This window comes from Seriola dumerili, unplaced genomic scaffold (genome assembly GCF_002260705.1).
Source record: "Seriola dumerili isolate Sdu_G_001 unplaced genomic scaffold, Sdu_1.0 BDQW01000533.1, whole genome shotgun sequence".
In the NCBI taxonomy this organism is placed as follows: Eukaryota; Metazoa; Chordata; class Actinopteri; order Carangiformes; family Carangidae; genus Seriola; species Seriola dumerili.
Genome location: NW_019174788.1, coordinates 1,070,668 through 1,090,963, shown reverse-complemented (window position 1 = coordinate 1,090,963; position 20,296 = coordinate 1,070,668). Strand labels below are relative to the sequence as shown.

Sequence of the window (20,296 nt, the reverse complement as noted above, 5' to 3'; positions counted from 1 at the left end):
ATTTTGTGGAGTTTAATGGTCATTACAATCCCTAAGGGCCTTTGGAAATTAAATGTTTTTGCCACTGAGAACAGGAAGTTCTTTTCTTTTGCTTTGATTCTCGATTGAGACAGTAAGAAGAATATAAACAGTAGAAATTAGACGGTGCTAGACGATGTTTGATAATTAGCCAGCAGAGCCACATGTTCAGAAGCGGGAACTTCCACCGGCTACCACTAAACTGCTTGACATCTGATGTTTAACGCTCTGAGGCATAGATCATCTGATTTCATTTGTCCTGTCTTAAGGCAGCTGTGAGAACATTGTTTGATGTTGTAAATAGTCATATATTTTGTTTTTTGTGTCCAAGAGGCCATATAAAGCCTATGCAGGGTACAGCACACAACACACATTCACATGCTCCGACAGACATTAACACCTAAAGATATAAAAGTAGCTGTGCACTTAAATCAATTATTGCAAACACATTTTTAACAATGAAATACACTGCTGCCAGTAAAGTACACACACAAACACACACACACACACACAGAGCCATGACAATACTGTTACATACACACATCTGGAAATGTGGATTGTTTATCCGTTGTCATCCATGTCCAGCTGGATAAATCCAGCCCTTTTCCAGTGAAACTGAATACGTAATGCTCTCTAAGGTAATTAAGCAAGAACATTGCATATGTCTTAACAATCGTTTGTTTGAAACACACATGGATCCAGGATGGACCTCCTCAAGACCAGCTGGTTGTAGTTTATGGTGACAAAGCATCAGTGGAACTTTGACCCTTGAGATTGCTGGACTTTTCTACTTAGCTTGACATGCTGGGAGAGGGGTGTAATGACCCAGAGGAGAGACCCAGTTGAGACACAGAAGGGTGGGAAAGGTTAGTCAGTATTAAATTATTCTTTTGACTGAGCCAGTGCAGCATTTTTGCCTTTGGTGGCTACTTATTGACTAAAACTGGTCTGTATGTAGTAGGCAAAAGATTTAACTTTGACGTCAGTGGGAGCCACTGGGCGCACTTAAATCACCCTAGTAAAATGTGGACGTACAAAAAACATGATACAGATGTATCTTTTTTTTATAAAAAATTCTTCAGTGTTTCATAGTGACTGTTCATACAACATTTGCACATGCCATTATCACAGATTTAATCCAATGTCTGTCAGGCTTGCATAAAATGAGATTTCCATGTGTATCTGTGTGTATTTTTTGGCAGGCATGACATGGTTTCTAATGGAATTAATGCCCTGCTGAAGAGGGGTGTGTGTGTTTGTGTTCAAAGGCCTGAGGTGATGTGAGGGAAATCAGGAGAGCAGCCCACAGGGTCCCGTGGTGCTGTCAGAGTCAGCAGGAGCCTTCCTGTTTGAGCACGTCTACCACGGTCTGGTCCAAAACCCGACTCACCGCAAGACTGAGGCGGTTTAGACGCACAGAGAGTCGATTATTCTATATTCTGTTCATTCTTAACACAGGTTTCACCCTCTGAAGCCTGAAGCACATGCAGATGGTTGGCACAGTAACTGAACATCTTCTGTAGATTGTATTGTCCACATCTGGTAGAGAAATATGTGGAAACCAACAAAGAAGAACATTCAGTATTGTGTCCTTAAAAAGTGCCAACATTAAATACACTCCTCCTGGTGCTCACTTTAGTTTCATTTTTTAAGAAAGTGCTCCACCCGGTGGTAATGGAAGGAAGTACGAGAATACAAAGACATGACAAAGTTGAATGTTTCCATATCAAAGTTTATTGCTGACATGCATGTAGAGATCTGATGAAGTAGAAAAATATGTTTTTTATACAAACGCGTTTTCATCTGTACAATTACGCAGTTTTCTGTATCTAGATGCCCATGTCCGACCAAGCAGCTTACAACACATTATCCCATTGGGTTTAAACTACACCACATTTCATATCCTACACTAAGTTTCCAGTTGAAACAGTCAGTAATATATTGATTATATACTGACGTCTTAATAACTTTGGAACCAGGGTGTGTGAAAAAAAAAAAAATCAAAAAAAAAAAAAAATCATAGTCATAACTGAACTTTCTGAAAACTAATACTACTCATCCAATCGGGGGGTATATAATGTGGAATTCTCGCTCTGGATTTTAGCTTTTAGGACCCAAATGAGTAAATTATCTTCAGCTTCTGCATCCATTGCTCTGGCACACCTTGCAAGTTCAAAATCATGCAACAGTCACATGTTTTACACAGAGTTTAACCTCACACTATTTCCATGCTTTTCAGTCCACGTTGCAGTCTACCAAGACGACTCTGTAAAAAACAAACATTAAATGTGGTACAATCCACTAGCTAGAAAGTGAAACACTTTTTGATTAAGGGGGGGACAGATAATAACATCTACATCAAAGGTCTATTGAACCTCTAGTTACTAATCTGTAGTTGGGCATCATGGAAGATGGCATAAGACATTTCCACAGACGATCACTTAATGTCAGCATTCAGCAATGGCTACGGTGTTCATGAAACACCCTTCTCTGATGAACAACCTAGACTACTACAATACTGCTGTATACCCATGGAATTCACATTGAGTTGGGAGAAAGCCAATAGCTCTCTTTATATATTATTTTAGCCTCCGGATGTGGTGGTTGATGGCCAACGTGGCCTATAATGCACGTCAATCGGTATGTGTTGAAACAGAGTTGGTATCTCACTGGGTGGAACTACATACAATATGACTGGCGCAGTCAAGATGGTACATTATTTACATACTGACCAGAGAGTGCAGCCTTGACTGGGGGATATGGGGTAATGACAGGAAAAAAAACAAAAACACTACAAAAACCCTCCCGCGAATCAAGATAACGTGCGAGTATCATTTTGTATTCTGTAAAAAATAGAACTATGCAAAAGTCAGTCTCGTTATTAGTGTAGCTTAAGTTGACCACAGACTTAGTGGCAAAATGGCAAGAAAATGATTCAGGAGTCCAAAAAGGAAAAAAAACACAAAGATGCTACTCGTTATTAATGTGGCTGGAAGGATCAAAATGAGATTGTTAAAGTTGAGTCAATGTTGGAGCTAACAACACTTCTTAAAGCTGTGAGAGCAAAGAGATTTGGGGCCAGTTTCACTGACATAAGTTACACCCAGTTTTAGTCTAAGGAACTTTAAAGATTTTTTAATTTACAAAGAAGCTTTTTGCCTGAGTATGATCTATGTCTGTGAGACAAGCCCCAGTGTTTTTTGGGGGAGGGGGCAGGAGGAGGAGTCTACACTAGTGAATAAATAAATCAACATGAAATTACAAGAAAAAAGTAGACTGAAAGACATTTGAAAATATTCCAGAGCCTATGTTCATGCAATCAGATTGAATATAAATAGGAAGAAATCTAGAGAGCCTGAAGCAGGTACCAATACGCAAAGGCAAGTTGCTGTGTACAGATGCCTAACAGTCACTGGTTAGTAGCTTTGCCATGGTTTGAAGAAACACTTTGATAAAAGAGAAGAATGCACCAACAGCCAAGAAGACCCAGCAACTAAACTTAAACCCTATGAGTATATATTTTCATTTCTCTGTGAAATATTACAGTATCGATTACCAGCCACCAGCTAGTCTCTCATAGAGCCTATGAAATGAGATAATACAAGCATGTACAAGTTGAACTGGAGAGAGGGCTTCGGAATGGCAATAGATATGTGATATTTTCCAATCTTAAGAAAGCATTCATGACCACCGCTAAAACATTTTGTCAAGCCCCATCTTCGCAAAGCCTGCTCTGGTTTTCACAGTGTCTGCCAATGAGGCAGGCCAGATAACAGAACACAAAGATTGGAGGATAGCTTAAAGGGTCTGTGACTGTCAGAGGTTAACAGCTCGACAGCTCCGCAGACTCTTATTACGCCTGGCCTGAAAAAACACACATACACACTCATGGATACTGCAGACATATCAAAGCACAGAATGACAGTTCACATTCATACTGAAAAACACTTGTCCCATGATCTGTCTTGATAAAGAGAAACAGGGAAGTTGGAATACCTGGAAGCCATTTGATTCTGAATGAGGCTGTGGGTACCAGTTTCCTTGGCTAAGAATAATTTTAAGACATGTTTTTTTTGGCAATAGAAACATGACAGTGCCTGATCTTCACTATAATGGCACTGAGGAAGCGTTACCATCAATATACCTTGGCATGGAGGATCCAACAGTTATTCCCATTCAGTTCTTGGCATTGTGACTTCCAGGTACCTCACACTAGCTGCCTAGATGCTAAAAATAGATTTCCACAGGGGTGAGCAAAAGCAGGAGACAATGCATTCTGTGAATATCAAAGGATGCTTGTACTTTGATATTCAATATCTTCAAAGCAAAGGTAGGGATAAAATGCTACTTATTGTGGTAAATATGATAAAAAGCTTATTCAGATTTTTCGAAACCACTGAAAAGGTTTCAAAGCATTATCACTGACAGAAAACATTAATGCTTTATGTCACTGGTGGCATCAAGACTCCTTTGTTACAATCCCTTGTCTCAGAACAGTGAGCATGGTTTACCAACAGAGAAGAGAGACAGAGAGGTAGATTGATTTGAAGTCAGAGTTACAGACAGGAGCGGTCTGGATCACTTTTGATACAGGAAAACAGAGAGGAAGAGAAGGGAGTGAGAGGAGGAGGGTGGAATGGAGGTAAGAGAGGTGACGGCTGTGATCAGGTGATCTTACTTGAGGCAATACCATTAACCACTGGGAAGAGAAAGGGTTGCTACATGATTCTGGTCCTGTATTGCTCAGGGGATCCAGAGTTGATGGGTAAAGTGTTACAGTAGGGGGATCTCAAAGAAGGAGGAGGAATATGGGGTTAAATAGTCTCTTCAACACTCGAGGCAGAGCCTCGTGTTAGCCCCATGTGTGACTGTGCCATCAGGTTTATTGCACAGTGAGATCTGACTGTGGGTGACCTGAGGGCAAAGAACCTTTGGTTCAGATCTTCCTCCAGGCCTCTCCATATTTCACTAGAGGATCCAGATATGAGGAGTGAAGTTCTGGGTTGGCAGTTTGTTCTAGTGCCCTCCTCGTGACTGCTCCACCTAGCTTGCCCAAAGCCCACCTACGAATTGGGCCGTCTATACCTTCGTTCAGGCTCGGCCCCATGTATGCAAGTTCAGCTTCGGGACATATCCTCTCCTCCATCCTCTCTGGACTCTGCAGGTCTCCTTACTCCCTGGGGAGACCAGAGAGGCTGGGAAAGGTGGTTGGGAACTACTTCCGGAGGAAACGTTGTGCCAGAATGGCAGCATCTAGTGGGCTGACAGGCTGAGCGTCATGGCCGAGACGCCTTACAGGTGGGATGTTGCCAAACTGGCGCTTGGTGAGAAAGCTCTTAGCCTCATGAATAGTGTTCTTTTCTTCAGCCAACAGGAGCTGCTGGCGCATGTAGTTCTCAAACTCATACTGTGAAGACTCTTCTATCACCTTGGCCTGAGGGAAGACAATGTATTCTGTTCATTGTTCTGCAGCATCTGGGATGAATGAAATTTACTCCTAGTGTATCTGAGAATGTAAACAGTAAAACCACATGAACATTTCCATTGTTACATATGATTGCACTTTGCTATTATCAAGTGTGAATTCTGTATCTTAAGTACATCTATTTTAGCCCCTATGGATTAATTCGACAGGTTCCATATTCAGACCTGTGAATGTGGAATGTGTAATTTAATAATTTACCTCTTGCAGATGTTCTGGGTGATTGATCTGGTCATCAATATCTGGCACCACCTGCAGAGGGCCACTCAACGATGAAACAGTTTGCCTGAGATTAGGAAAGGATGATGATTAACACTGATCACTGAGCTGTTGGCCAACAGCAACATACTTGTATGTGCACACAATTCAAGAGCCTACGAAATCAAATTATAAATGCAAAGCCAACCAGCAGAAACTGATTGCAGCTAGTAGTAGAAATTTCACAATCCATTTGTTATTCATTACAATTATCTCTAAACTCTTCAAAAATAAAGACGACAATATTTTTTTCTAAAAGCCAGCAGGGGGCGCAATTACCATGAGGCAATGATGGCACTAAGCGACTCCAGCACCTCTCCTGCAGTCAGCCTCTGCTGAGGGTCCAGCACCAACAGCTTTCGGATTAGGCACACTGTGTTCTCTGACACGCGACCATCCCTGGGAGGAGGTGGAGGGAACAGGAAGGGACAGTTTTATTAGTAAAATGTGACTACTGTAAGTCACAAGGCTTTAACGCCATTAGAAAGATTATACGACCATTGTTTTATGTCCAAACTGAACATGAAAATGTGATAATTTCTCAGTAAATATTTTGCATTAAAAAGATATTTTTCAGATATATTTTTTTATTGTGTTGTACTGAAGATCTATAGAGCCTGTTTTGATGTGATTCATTTCGCTTGAGGGGGAAATCTTGAGGCGGGAAAACTCCCTGTTAGTATAACAGCAGTTACAGTTCATTTCATTCCGTGTTGCGGAAATATGGAAGGATGAATAGAGAATAAATGATTGTTTTGTTTAATGATAAATAAACAGCACACACATACCATTTACTATGGTATGACTGTTGTGAGAGCTAATTGTATTGTTTTGAATACTTCACCAAATGTCACATGGACAGGACAAGTACTCACTCTGGAATAGAGTACTCGGCAGCCTTGATCTTGCGGAAGAGCTCTTGAGGTATGCTGTCATAAAAGGGGAACTGGCCATACAACATGGTGAACAGTACCACACCAAGAGCCCACATGTCACTGGGTTTACCACGATATGGCCGACCTGGAGACAGGAAAGAGCAGATCAGGATTTGTGTTTGATATCAAAACATGTTGCTATTTTTAAGTGAATAAGCATCTAAGCAATAGAGGTTGAAATCAACTATTTGTTCAGTGCAATGCCCTGTGTTACTCAGGGGTGATCAACCTTTTAACAAGTTCAATTCCTGTCAAGTCACAAGGTCTAATGATTAACGAGATGAGCAAACACAAACACAAGCAATGACTCCATTATTTTTCCTAGAAATTTCCCACACACTGCTGACTTTTGAAATGGGAGAACTGTTTTTATAATTAACCCTGAGCTGTGGATCACTGATGAATAAACTGGAACTGGTGAGGGTGGAGCATCATGGCTGTGCATGACCATAGGCAGTGTTGTTACAGGCAGGCAGGCAGCAGCAACAGCAGCAGGCAATTATGTTAAAGCTTGTGTCACACACACACACACACACACACACACACACACACACACACACACACACACACACACACACACACACACGCACACACACACACACACACACACACACACACACACACACACACACACACACACACACACACACACGGGATGGGAGGGGAAGGGGATAGATGGGAGTAGTTTCCCTTCAGTGAGTCATCAGTGTGTGAGTCACTGAAGCTCTGTTTAATTGTGTGCCTGTCACGTTATGCTGATATACACGCCCCGGTTTTATCTACAGTTTGAGTGGCTGGAGGTGAGCGATTTTTGTTATTCTCAATCTTGTCCACTGTCCAGGATGTTGCTCTGGAAATAAGTGAAAATGGATAAAACTGGGGGTCTACCACAGAAGTGCATGCTCAAGCATCAACATGACTGGTGTGTAATGCTCTGATTTGCACATTTGCTTTGACAAATGAGCATTGTGAGGCTGAACAATAAAAATGGATTTCCGCTTTTTTCAGACAAAGTGTTTCACACAAAGAGGAAAGTAGCCTCCTCTGCAGACACATACCATGAGAAAATGCAACATCACCATGATAACACAAACAAAAACAGAAAGAGAAGAGCTATTCCTGGCTTTTGTCAGTCCGAGATTGCAACATAACCTCTTTCTTGTTGCCTAATAACCGGAAAATCAAACACAAGACTGACTGCTAAACGTTATGCAACAGCCTACAAAAGAATCCAAGGATCCCATCTGGACACATACCAACATGGGTCACTTGTCTAATTACAATGTTGTGTCATTCTGGGAAATACATACAACAATTTTGTTTCACTATTTCACTTTCAACAGTGGACAGTAGCAAATCTAATGCAGTGAGGAAGGTTTCCACACCTGTACACAGATGGTCAATTGCTGCAAAAATAAGGTGCGACTGTTGGCTTGCCAGTTTTTGAAAGTGACAAAAACTGGGTGATGCACACCCGTCAGGGTTAAATGTCAGAAACCAGATTTTCAGCACTATTCAGACTGTTTGAAAAGCACCTTGTTTGTTGTCCTTTGTTTTTTTCCACTTACCACTTAATACATCAGGGCTGATGTAGGCCGGACTTCCTCTCTGGTCTTTCAGCAGGTCGTCCTCGCTCACCAGGTGTTTTCCCAGGCAGAAGTTGGTAATAGTGATTCGGTGAGTCCTGTAAGCACACATGCACACAGACCTGATCAATACCTAATATTACACCAGGAATCTTCTTTTTTTTTTTTTTAAATCAAATAATGACTCAAGTATTTCCAGTACACAGCCCCCTCTGGATTCGCTACTTAACATAATGAAACCATGGAAGATACTAGCAAAACAGTCTTACTCATCATAACAAAATGTAAGTTCAGAATGTGAAACACTGCACTCACAGCCCAAAGCGTGAAGTAAACACAGCCCGATAGAGACAGGGAGAACTTGCTAGCATGCCATGTTGTTTTAATAATCTCACGGTTCACTTGGCCTTAAAAATACATCAGTATCTCATGACTGCCAGATGCAAAACAGAGCATGCACACCCAGTCTCATTAGAAAAAAAAAAAAGTCTCCCACGTCCTTACGTTATATTTTCATTAAAATTCAATTGATTCAACACAAAATTCTTAATCTAAGATTGTGCAAAAGTGGTTGCAACATAGGAAGATGTCTTGCATATTTTGTAAATGTATAAAATACAACATTTGCCCAAGTATAGAACTGATTTTAAAATAGCATTTGTTCGTCAAGTGTGGACCTCTCTTGCAGCATGACATCCATGGGCTAAGGATTACTATGTTTTTAACATGAGGGCCTTTAAACTCGAAAGCACTGTGCATTACAAATTTATTGTAGATGAATTTCTCTAAAATGCACTTTGCGTTCTGATCTCCTCCTGTGTTCTTGTTTTTGTACCTTCCTATAAAAACACTATGTAAGCTCTAATGCTCTCCATAAAGTGAGTTTATTATCACCAACATCATAGTTTTAGCTTTTGAGATTAAGACCACTCCAGACACACTGGCGCTTCAAAGTCTGAGGAGACCCAAATGCTGTTACCAGCAATGTTTGATTAATCTGGTTTCTGTGGAAACAATGTCGCACTATAAAATTTTTCTCTGAGTCATCAAGGTAAAATTGCTTGTGGCAGAGAGAAACCTAACAGTATTAAAGCTGAAGGACTATGGACTGTTCTACATCACTGTGTTCTTTTAGAAGAGAGGAAAAAAAAAAAAAAAAAGCCGCACTTTGACAAACATATGAGTCAACCTGTGGCTTGGGATAATTGTCCCGATGACTAAGCCTGCATGGTGATGGGCTGGCAGACGAATATATAAAGCTCAAGAAGATTTAAAATATGTACACAAACGCACAACTTTGAGAGCACCCACACAATCACTCCCATGCTAAACATGCACGCACGAAAACACACTCAAAAGACCAAACGCACCCAAAAGCAGCCATGGTCTAGAGCCTGGGTCCTCTCTTGATCACGCTTCTCACCCGCATCCGCTTTCTAAAAAGCCTGAGGTCAACAGCTTCCCCTATTCTCTCTCACTTTCACACCCTGCTCCATCACACACACACACACACACACACACACACACACACACACACACACAGCTCCCATTACGGCGTCTGGAGCCAATTCCTGTCAAACACTCAATTTTCAACCAAATGCTCCAATCTCAATCGTCCCATAGAACATTCAGTCCACATAATTTCCAGCTACTTATGTGATTCAGCCGCTTCAACAGCTTTTGTGATCCAAGTCTCTCTAACCATATAGTGGCCTTGTGATCTGCAAAAGGATGGGCCAGAGAAACAGAGCGTGATGCTTCAAGGACCCTCAACATAAAAGCTTCCTTTATAGAGGAGTCTGTCCTTTTGTCTGTGTGCATCACGACCCAGGTTTCTATTCTTGCACCGGAGATTGGGTAAATTAAATTGCATGTTTGCCTCGTGAGGCAATGGTCCCTGGGGACTGAAGAGAGACCACACCATCTCTGCTTCCTGGTCACGTGACCCCGGGTAAGTCAGGAAACCAGAAACCCAATGCCCCAATGATTTCTCCTCCCTCCCCACAACGTTTTGCTGAAAATACACTAGCTGACGAGAAAGGAGGTTAAACGCAGGGCAACCTCTACAGAGACCAGAAAAAAACATTTCTCAGAACTGATCATTTGGAGGGTTTTATTAATACCCAAGCTTTATCGTAGCATTGTGCTCATTTTTAAGGTATATATTATTGCATCATGGTTACTGCTTGACTAATACCATTAGACAAGCAAGTGGTGGTAATTCATCCCTCATACAAAAAAGGCAATTTGCTGATATAAACAGACTGGAGCACACTGAAAAAAAAAAAAAAAAAAAAAAACCCAAAACAAAACAAAATAAAAAAATAAATAAAATCACCTTGCTGTGGTGTATGTCTATGGATGGCTATGTCAGCTTAGAAATACAGCAAAAGTTGTGATATACATCGTCAATGACCCTGCAGATTGATTTATGACATCCTGCTTTCATAAGAGCTGGCTCTGCAAGAGGAAATCGCATTATTCTTGCATAAACTGCTGAGCTTGTTGATGGCATCGGTGCATTTCCCAGAGTGATGACGAGCAGTGAGGAAAGGGGATTTTGGGGATTGGTCTACCTCTAAATTGACCATGTCTTTCCCATACTGACTGTACATTCATACACAAACAGGGTGGAGTGTCAGAGGAAACATGCAAGCAAGCAAAGTATGATGCATAAAGGAGGAGGGAAAAGTGAAAAGCAAAAAGGGGATATGACAAACGGGACAAAACAAAGACCACAGAGGCAGGAAAGGGATTTGGTTGTAAAAGAAAATAGAGAAAAAGCAGAGTAGAGGGTAAATAAATGATGACTGTGTGTGTGTGTGTGTGTGTGTGTGTGTGTGTGTGTGTGTGTGTGTGTGTGTGTGTGTGTGTGTGTGATGTGTGTGACGTGCATTGCGGTGTGAGTCAGCTCTGAGCTATGGGGCCTTTGGCAGGCCTCTCCTTTGTCTCCAGCTGGGACGGAGTGTTCTGCCTGTCTGCTGCTGCTCTCCCCACCACCCTCTTCCCCTGGCCAAAACACTCTCCTGTTTCATCACCACCACTACTACTACTGCTGCTGCTGCTGCTGCTGCTGCTGCAGGTGGTGGTGGGGGCAATGGCCACTGGTGACTGAGATGAAGATTGTGTCTGTGGTAAAAAGATAAGACGTATGACATCTCTATCCATTTTCTCGTACATGATCTGCATGTCCGAGTATGTTCTTAGTCTGTGGGACAACGCTATGATTACACTCACTTGTGTGTGATGTAAGCATGAGATGTTTGGATGTGAAGGTGTGTGTAAGCAGATGTGTTAATCATCCTTCCAAATGAAAATGAAAAGACTGGTGTTGTGTATTATTATGAGAGTCACCAGGAATGAGTGTGCAGAACCTTCCTAAGGATTGATGCAAAATCTGTCAATTTATCCAAACTTGGACAAATCAATATTAAAAAAGCAAATAGCAGATAAAATAGTAGTACTCTCAACATGAAAAAGACAGGCTTTCACCCCCTGAATACACGCAAACCATCTCTCTCTCGGCATGTAGAGTGTTTGGACAGGGCTTTACAGATGAGTAGTTTTCCATTCTGCAAGGCCTATCTGAACTGCAGCACTCTGTGACCTGAGGTGCACTCAACAGGGTCCTGCATGCTATTTAACATTACTCGCGCCCCCCCAAGACCCCAAAAACTCTCCCACTGAGAACAAAACAGTGGCATATTCTTTGTCCTCTTTTGCACCAGAATCCAGTTCACCTTTTGCTTCCAAAAATCCAGCCACGGGAATGAATCACCGGTTTCAACTCAACACACAGGCACGGACCCAGAGTCAGGCACAAGAGAGTTAGGCTTTAGGTTGCTGCGACTGATCTCACTCTTGGTCTGAGAATGTGACCCCTGCTTGAGTTTAAAGCCAAATGCACATTGGATATGGGCTGCTGGGGCCGGCTGAGGCCTCTCACACACGTGAGCGGACACAGAATGACTTACTGGCAGGCTAAAATGACATGACCCGGTTTAATGAGAGAGGGTTTTAGCCAGCTAGCTGAGTGACAAGGCAGAGAGAGTGAATGAGCTTTATCTTACCGTTTGTTCAGCACCATATTTCCCAGCTTGAGGTCTCTGTGCACAATGTTTTTCTGCAGGCAGGAAAGAGAGAAGGAAAAATGTTTGGTTGTATCGTTTTTAGTGAATCATTGGTATCAAGAACAATCAGCTTGTTTCTGGGAGTGGCACACGAACAGGGGAAATGAGTAATCAGAAAGGATGTGCTACCAGTAAACAATAACAAAACAATTTCTCCTGCAATTTGACAATAACATTGTAGTATCCAAGCTTTCTTCATTGATGAAAATGGAAAGCTAAGCATTCATGGTTCGTTGGATAGTATGATCTTGAAGTAGGGTACATAACACTAACCTAGACTCACCTTATGAAGGGCCTCTACCACACGCACCACATCATAGAAGATGACGATAGCCTCACGCTCGCTCAGACGCTTCTCCTTTATGACATAATGCTGAAGGTTTATTAGATCTGCCGTCTTGTCGCTGAAGTCATGAGCACATAGGCAGTCAAGCACGAGACAGATCCGCTTCTTCATCTTGCGCACTTTGTTGGCCTCCATGTCCTCCACTATTTCGTAGGCTCGATCCTGGGGAACAACAACAAGAGGAATGTGAGAAATGATCTTCAGTTCAGGAAGGCACTTCTATTTGCAAGTGGACATAGTTGTTGATGTATTTCAGAAGCACTTTACACCAGTGTCCAATCAATATAAGTCGAGGCATCCATGAATGCATCAAACTGAATGGATTCCTGTACTGTACAGGCTGATCAAGCTGATTCATTCAGCTTAGAAAGACATAGACTGAAGAAGGGCACAGGCTATCAATCAGCAGGCTGCATGTAGCCGATGTGAATAAGACACTTCCACTCCTCCACACCGGGTGGTGGAGGACGAATAACAAAGGTCATTCCTCTTCTTCCAACTCCAGTCTTAGCAGAGTCACCACTTCTTATTGATTTCTGTATCAGGTTGTCAGTTTTTTTTTTTTTTTTTTAGATGCAGTCAGCACCTCTGAAAGTGTACATTATTAACTGGTTCTCTCACAGTGGAGATGCACTATAATAATCCAATCAATATTGCAGACCTAAATGAATCAGAGTGCATGGCTCAATGCTGCTATTCTGAGAACACCGGCAGAGCGGAACAGACAGGATGTGAAAGAGAGACAAAGAAGGAAAACAGAAAGAGGGAGAGAGAAGGCAGATGGAACAATAACAAAGTTAGAGGAGGAGGCAGACGGGAAGACAGGTGAGGGAGGGGAGGCTCATTGTGAATGGATGGGGCTGTGAATAGAAAACGACTGCAGATAAATGTGGCTATTAATGGTACTCCCACTTCTCTATTGAAACAAGCCTGATAAGGAAAATACATGCAGCTGGCTGGACTAATGGCAAGCTTACCTCTGCTATTACAGAGCTGAAAAGAACATGCTGCTACTTGTACTTACATGGTGACACCATATTATAAACCAAAATGAACAGATACTTCTCCATGGTGATGTTGGTGTATTTATCAGTCTGAAATATGCAGAATGCTCGCCCACACAGTGCCGAGTGATACACCATAAAATATAAAAAACAACTTTGTGCCCATGAAATTAATGATTTGACCGATTATATACAAAGCACCTATCTTAATTGCCAAATGTGTGCAGGTCTTAATCTACCTGGAAGAGGCCGTGGTGGTGGACGACCCCATCCTGGTTGTGCAGTAAAGAAAGGAGGGAGTACTCTGTGTGCAGCAGCATCTTCCCCTGCCTCTCCTCCTGAGTCTCGCCTGCAGAGTCCACTCGCTCCTCCAGTGTCAGGATCTGCCGTAATCACACAGGAGAACAGAGCAAACATTAGAGGTCACAAGACAAGAGCTCATACAGGATCAGACAGCGGAAAGAGAGCCTTAACAATTTAGTATGCAGCTAATCTTCAGTCCTGACTCTAAATCTTTTAATGAATTAAGCCACGACATTAAGTTATATCTACTTAGTATTTAAGAAGACGTTAAAATCTGCGGAATGGAGATAGCAAAGAGGGACTGCAGCTTTGAAACAGTGGCTCATATATTAATGTGAAGTACACAAGTTGTGCAGCAGACACTGAGGCGCTGTAGCCATGGGTATGAGGGGAGGGTCACGAACCGATTCACTACATGGTCATGGGGGTTAAATTTGACATTCCAGGTGGGGCGTTACCTTTCTCCCTTCCTTGTGCCCCCACCTTTTCTACTAGCCTTCCCTTGTCTAACAGACATCAGATAGCCCCTATAAACAGATTGCCCAGCTGAGGTTTTGTTGTTTGCATCACACTGAAAGAGGGGGCCATAAAGTGAACACCACCAAAGCAGGGTCAAAGGTTCAGGTGTCTGCTGGAACATCTTAGCTTTGTTTTTAAAGATATGCTCAGGTTTTTATTCATATCTATGTTTAACTCACTGTGTTTATGTAAGAGAGAAATATAAGACTTACTTTGAGCTGATAGAAGTCATCTGTGCCGTCCTTTCTGGCCAGACATTGCACTATGCTGGGCACTGGTGAGTTGCCCAAGCGAGGCCCTGCAAGAAAAAGAAAAGGAACAGCTGCATGACCAAAAGGCAGGCTACATGCCAGAGTGTGTGCTCTCACTGCAACTCATTAAAGGCTGCATGTGCATGTACCCATTAACACCCCTGGTGTAATGTTTTCTTTGGCACTCTGCATTGCAAATAGTGGAGGAGTTGTGTAGTAGAAAACATAAAAGACGGAGCATGGGAGAGAAATACATTTTCCAGAGGGAGGAAATAACCCTGTTCCAGCACAGACTCAGACCTTTCTGGCCAATGTCATGGGGATCAGCAAAATTCTTCACATTCTTGTCCCAGGCGTGCATATACACAGAGACACCCCACGACTCTCACACATACACTCACAACTAGCTACCATTCACTGATTTCCTGCACACATGTAACAGCTACACATTCACAAAAAATGCACACTAGATGCAATCTCAGCCACACAGGCTACTATTTCTATACTATTGGGGCTTGAGAAAATACTAATAGCTTCCTCACCAAGGATGAAGGGGCCGGCTCTCTTGGCGTTACTGCCGGATATCCCAGGACATTGCAGCTTGCTGGCCCTGCCTGATGTCTCTCCAGCCCCCCTCTCCGATGAGCGCCGCTTGGACATACTGGAGCTCTATGGGAGAATAAATCAGATTAGTACACAGGATAAAGATAGTCAAGTTAAAGGGTAAGTGCATACATGTGACAGCCAGGAAGCCAACTCTCAGCTGATGACAAAAATAACTTGGTAATTTGTAACCAAACAATGGTTTTATAAATAGCCTATTTAAAAATAAAGACTTCACCCAGAGCTTAGACAGTAGTCCTACAGTCTGGTAGAGAGTACACTGATTAGTGAACAGAAGTGAAAGGAGGTAAACTTCAGGGCAGCTCCTCCCAGACTATTTTAAATATCCCTCCCACACATTTACCAACACCTCAGTGTGAATGTGAGGCCATTACGGCTCCATTCAGAGTGATGGCTGCTGGCGTCAAGGGTAACACCTCAGATTCAATCTCCCCAACAGAAATGCGAATGTGCCACAATCTGCAATTTAAATGGTAAACGCTTCCACATAATTGCATTGCACAAACACACAAATTCTTTAAACAGAGGCTTTTTTAAAATTTACATCTCAGCACTGAACCACATTTCCATCTTTTGCTTTTCCTGCTGCACTGGACAGGGGTTTAGAAAATCCTTCCGCTCTTAATCTGCACGTTTTATCTCAAAATCTGTACAGCCGGCTTATCTGTGCAGACCTTCCTCTGAAAGGACATGCATGTTCGAACAAGGCTGAAACAACAAAAAAAAAAATAAGCCAAGCCCTGACATTATGATAAGGAACTAGATTCACATGCCAGAAGAACCAGTGACACAGTGTGACACATCATCATTACACAAACTACTTTAACTGCCACAGCAGATCTACCTCCCAGAATTCAGAGAGCAAGAGGTATGCTTTGTTTACTGATACTGAGTTCCTATGTGATGAAACCTCATTTGTTTCTCGTAACAGGGAAGTAGTGCCTTACACTGAGAGGAATGATTCATCCTACAGTCATTCTGAGTTTCCATTGGTCAGAAATGCTTAAGTTGTCCAGGTGATAACGCTGATAAGAGCGAAATGTGCTCCCAAGCCTCTGACATGTACACCATGTCAACTGAAGAAAAATAAAAAATAAATAAATAAAAATACCTCATGGAACTTAGGTCCACAAGAAAGACAACACAAAGTGACATATCTGTTGTAAAAATGCCACTGACTGATAGCAGCGGTGTGCATATTTCAGCAAACTACACAACAGAAGTGACTCAGACCAATAAAATCCACAGCACCTCATAAACTGAGAACTAGCGAACGAATAGAGGGCTGACAAATGCCAAAAAACATAATACATAACTAGTCTTGCAAGTGAAACAAACTAGAGAAAATTAGTTTTTCTAATGAATTAAATCATCTTCCTGTTTCAAAACTAATCGTGTGCCACTCGCCAGTTGGCGTTTTTGGGCAGAGAGGAGGCAGGACAGTTGGCAGTCAGTATGGGCTGGTATGAATTCTCACTTCCATGAGGCTTTTTGTGATCCCAGACAGCAGACAGTGTCATCATCATGTCTCTCGCCCATCTGTCTCTATCTCCACTAGTCATCACCCACTGAGTCTGATGAGCTGAGGTTTTCTGAGAGCATTTATGGCACAAGCCAGAGTGACACCAAGTCATGCTGCCAATAGTAAGAGAGCATCTTTCTCTAGAGCACGCAAACCAGGGGATAATCAGCTATTGCAATTCATGAGGTTCCTGAGCAGGAAATTATTTAAAGTTTTTTCATCCAGTGGCCAAAGTGGCTGGCAGAATCAACAATGTACATACTGCTTCTAGTGCTGCCAGATAAATGTGTTTTCAATTGTTGTCTGAGTGCAAGAAAGACTGCTGGATTGAGTAAAATAAGCAGAAGAAACAAAAACTAACAGGTCTTCCATTTATGGCCATTTCCCAAATTTTTAACAAGGTTATCTGTGATTGCACCTTACATGCATTTCCTTTCTCTGCAGCCATATAGTCAGAGTTTAAAAATGTATACTAATCTATGCACCTTGGACTTATAACACTAAACTGACTCATGGACAGAAACTGCTACACAATACACAGCAAATGGGCCCAAGGCTATTCATCTACCTACTAAACACCAGCTGAAGTGCTGTGGAGCCAACCCCCAACACATCTAAAAAGCAAAGGTCAATGCAACCAACTAATGCACACTGACCTAAATGACATCAGTGCAATGACAGCACACAGCTATCCTTTTTTGACACTGCTATGCCTCTCTGCACAGCCAGTGATCTGGCAAGCAAGACTGCCTCTAACTGCCTCTGACTGTACCAGAGGGAGGACAAGAACAGATACAGCCTCTGAATCATATCACACAAAAGGAGGAGAGACACGCTGCCGGTGCCCACGGGAAATGTGGGCTCCTTAAATAGTATCAGAACAAAACAACCACGTAGGTGTCTCAAGATCCACCCACCAAGACTCCAAGCCACTTGTCTGGCTCTGCAAGAACAACTTAATTGCAAAATCAAGGTAGTATCAAGGTGGACAAAAAAGCAAAAAGACACTAGAGCAGATTGTAAACATATCAGTGGATTACAAAGTAAAGCCAGTGAGATGGTATGATCCAAATCAATAAATCCACAAATAGATCGGACATAAAAGTCAGCACAAAGAGGTAAAGCAACTCGAAGGTCATACAAGCTTGAATCCTGCTGCTTGACTGAAATGTCAATCAATCATGTAAGCTCATACACACCGTCCTACCTATAATTGCAGCTGTTGACTATTACAATAACGACGCCCTTGACCGAACAAGGCTGTGGACACAAGGTCACACTGGAGATCACTTGACGAAAGTAATTACAAATGCACAGAGACTGTCACACAGTGTTTGGTGCCATTTTGCGACCACAAGGTCTGGACACCGCTCAGTTCTGGCAGCGAGCACTGTAAACGAGACGAGTCGTAGAGTAAAACGCTGACGTTATGCCTTCTAACTTGTGCAAAACCACTCGACGAGCTACTAATAACTCGACTAACCAGGTGCTAATGTGATTTGCCCACAACAATTACTATTTGATCGCCCTGAGACGTTTTAAAACACACATTAAACCTCTTTACCCGGCGTGCGTTATTGTAAGCAACGTCTGATCAAGGTGCTTATTTAAATAAACACAAACGTTCACATTTGTGTTTTTTCACGATGTACATTAACGCAGGGTAACAAAACTAAGCTTGAGTGCACATACAAACTTAGTACGACAACAAAGCTCACTGAATTCCTCGGCTAAAGACACTGCCACAGCTTCAGGCACACCGGCCACACAAAGGGACACACAACACAACAAGGAGTTGGGCTTTCGGTGCAAACTACAGAGAGCAGTCCTTAGCTAGGTTACGACAACTTTAACGTCTATCTTCATGTGCCAGAGAGTTCATGATATGACCACTGGCGAGCTGCGTTAGGTAAGACAAGGCTGGAGGCTACACAGCAGTCGTGAGGCCATTTAAACAAAGTAGGCAACATTACAGCTGGCTAGCCGTGCCAGAAAGCTAGATAGCAACGTAGTCGCCACCGCGCTTACCTCGAGCCGAAACCGCCGGGTAAAGTCTGCGTTGTCTCCTTACAACATGGACATTTCTTGGGTAAACGCTATGGTGGATATGCGGAGGTTCTCGCTTAAACAAGGGAGACCACAGAGGGTTGGTTTCGGGTTGTTTAGCCTCTGTTACCGAAATGAGCAATTAAGGATAAGCCTCCGCTCTTCGCTGATCGCATCTTTCCACAGCGACAGCGCCACCTGACAACGGAAATGACGCACACACTTATTTGATTGACAGCTGCGATCGGCCAATGACAACACCTGTCTGCCTTTTCCAAGTAAATGGCTGCGCACTGATGATGAAATTCTTTGGACAACAAAAGTTGCTTAATGAAACAACATTACATCATAGTTGTCTGTGCGGGAAATATGTAACACATACAATAAAGTTTACTGTGTTTGTAAATGTCAGCGTGGACATATAATATCATAATAGCATAGTTGGTTTGTTACTTATTATGCCATATGCATACAATTACCCATTCCACATAAGGGTAAGGACTTTACTGGTCAGAAAAGAATATAACTTTTGCATTAACATTACATTACACTGAAAAAAAAGTATTTCTTCTTTCTTCTTTAGCTCCACAGATGAAATCTGCTACAAAGCTTCCTCAAACACAAGTTTTTTTTATAATCATCTGACCAGAATATGTAATCAGAAATGAAAAAACTTCTACTAGAAAGTATAGCTAATTTATATATGAAGAGCAGTAAAACATTACATGGAGGTGCCCTCCATATCACCTAAGTGAAGGCTTTTCTGTTCAGGGAATCCATTAAATTTACCTGTTTCTAGTTAATGGTATTGTATACATAGAGAGAGCTGACTTAATATTCTTGCTTCATACTGGCCTCTACACTGTGGTTGTTTTTAATTAGACACATATTGCACTTCATTTAGGTTAACCATATGACTCAGTGAAACTGTGTATCACTGAGGCAATCGGTATTTCACCTGATAAATGCTTACAATTTTCAACATTTGAAACTTGAAATTGCAATTTGTCAGGATGTTATTGCTAACACAACCACCAATTCAGCTCAGTAAAAAGTAAATTCCTTACTCATTTACTCAGCAAGTATAGTTTTGAATGACATCAACATTTAGTAAAGCCCACTTGTGTTCTCAATTTAGACTCCCGGATTAACCTTAAATTCCACCCACAGCTACCAGTTTCAAACCAGTGGGCAGGTGTGACAGACGCAGAGGCTAAATGGCAGAGGGTTATTCAAGTTGCACTAGTCTTCCTGCCTTGACTCAGCAGAGCA

At 42.2% G+C, this 20,296-nt stretch overlaps 1 protein-coding gene across 2 annotated transcripts; it reads right to left on the bottom strand.

Annotated features, from left to right (window-relative positions):
* Positions 1-1,739: 1,739 nt before the first annotated feature.
* stk40 (serine/threonine kinase 40) lies at positions 1,740-19,212 on the bottom strand. 2 transcript variants are annotated; one of them, XM_022764263.1, is made up of 11 exons: positions 19,007-19,212; positions 15,375-15,501; positions 14,794-14,879; positions 13,999-14,142; positions 12,693-12,917; positions 12,350-12,402; positions 8,262-8,377; positions 6,634-6,778; positions 6,038-6,157; positions 5,702-5,786; positions 1,740-5,452 (listed from the first exon to the last, which is right to left on the bottom strand). In XM_022764263.1, exons 2-11 carry the CDS (start codon positions 15,490-15,492, stop codon positions 5,234-5,236), a joined length of 1,311 nt encoding a protein of 436 aa, XP_022619984.1. In that variant the 5' UTR covers positions 15,493-15,501; positions 19,007-19,212; the 3' UTR covers positions 1,740-5,233. The 2 variants fall into 2 exon arrangements, with proteins under 2 accessions (XP_022619984.1, XP_022619985.1); XM_022764264.1 differs by having other exon boundaries at positions 5,365-5,524.
* Between the last annotated feature and the right edge of the window lie 1,084 nt (positions 19,213-20,296).

Excerpts from the sequence above, each read along its gene's own strand:
- stk40 (XM_022764263.1), bottom strand. The coding sequence starts at position 15,492 with ATGTCCAAGCGGCGCTCATCGGAGAGGGGGGCTGGAGAGACATCAGGC. Across the intron at positions 14,143-14,793 it reads ATGACTTCTATCAGCTCAAA|ATCCTGACACTGGAGGAGCG; the intron begins GTAAGTCTTATA and ends TGATTACGGCAG. Across the intron at positions 6,158-6,633 it reads GCCGAGTACTCTATTCCAGA|GGATGGTCGCGTGTCAGAGA; the intron begins GTGAGTACTTGT and ends ACCTCCTCCCAG.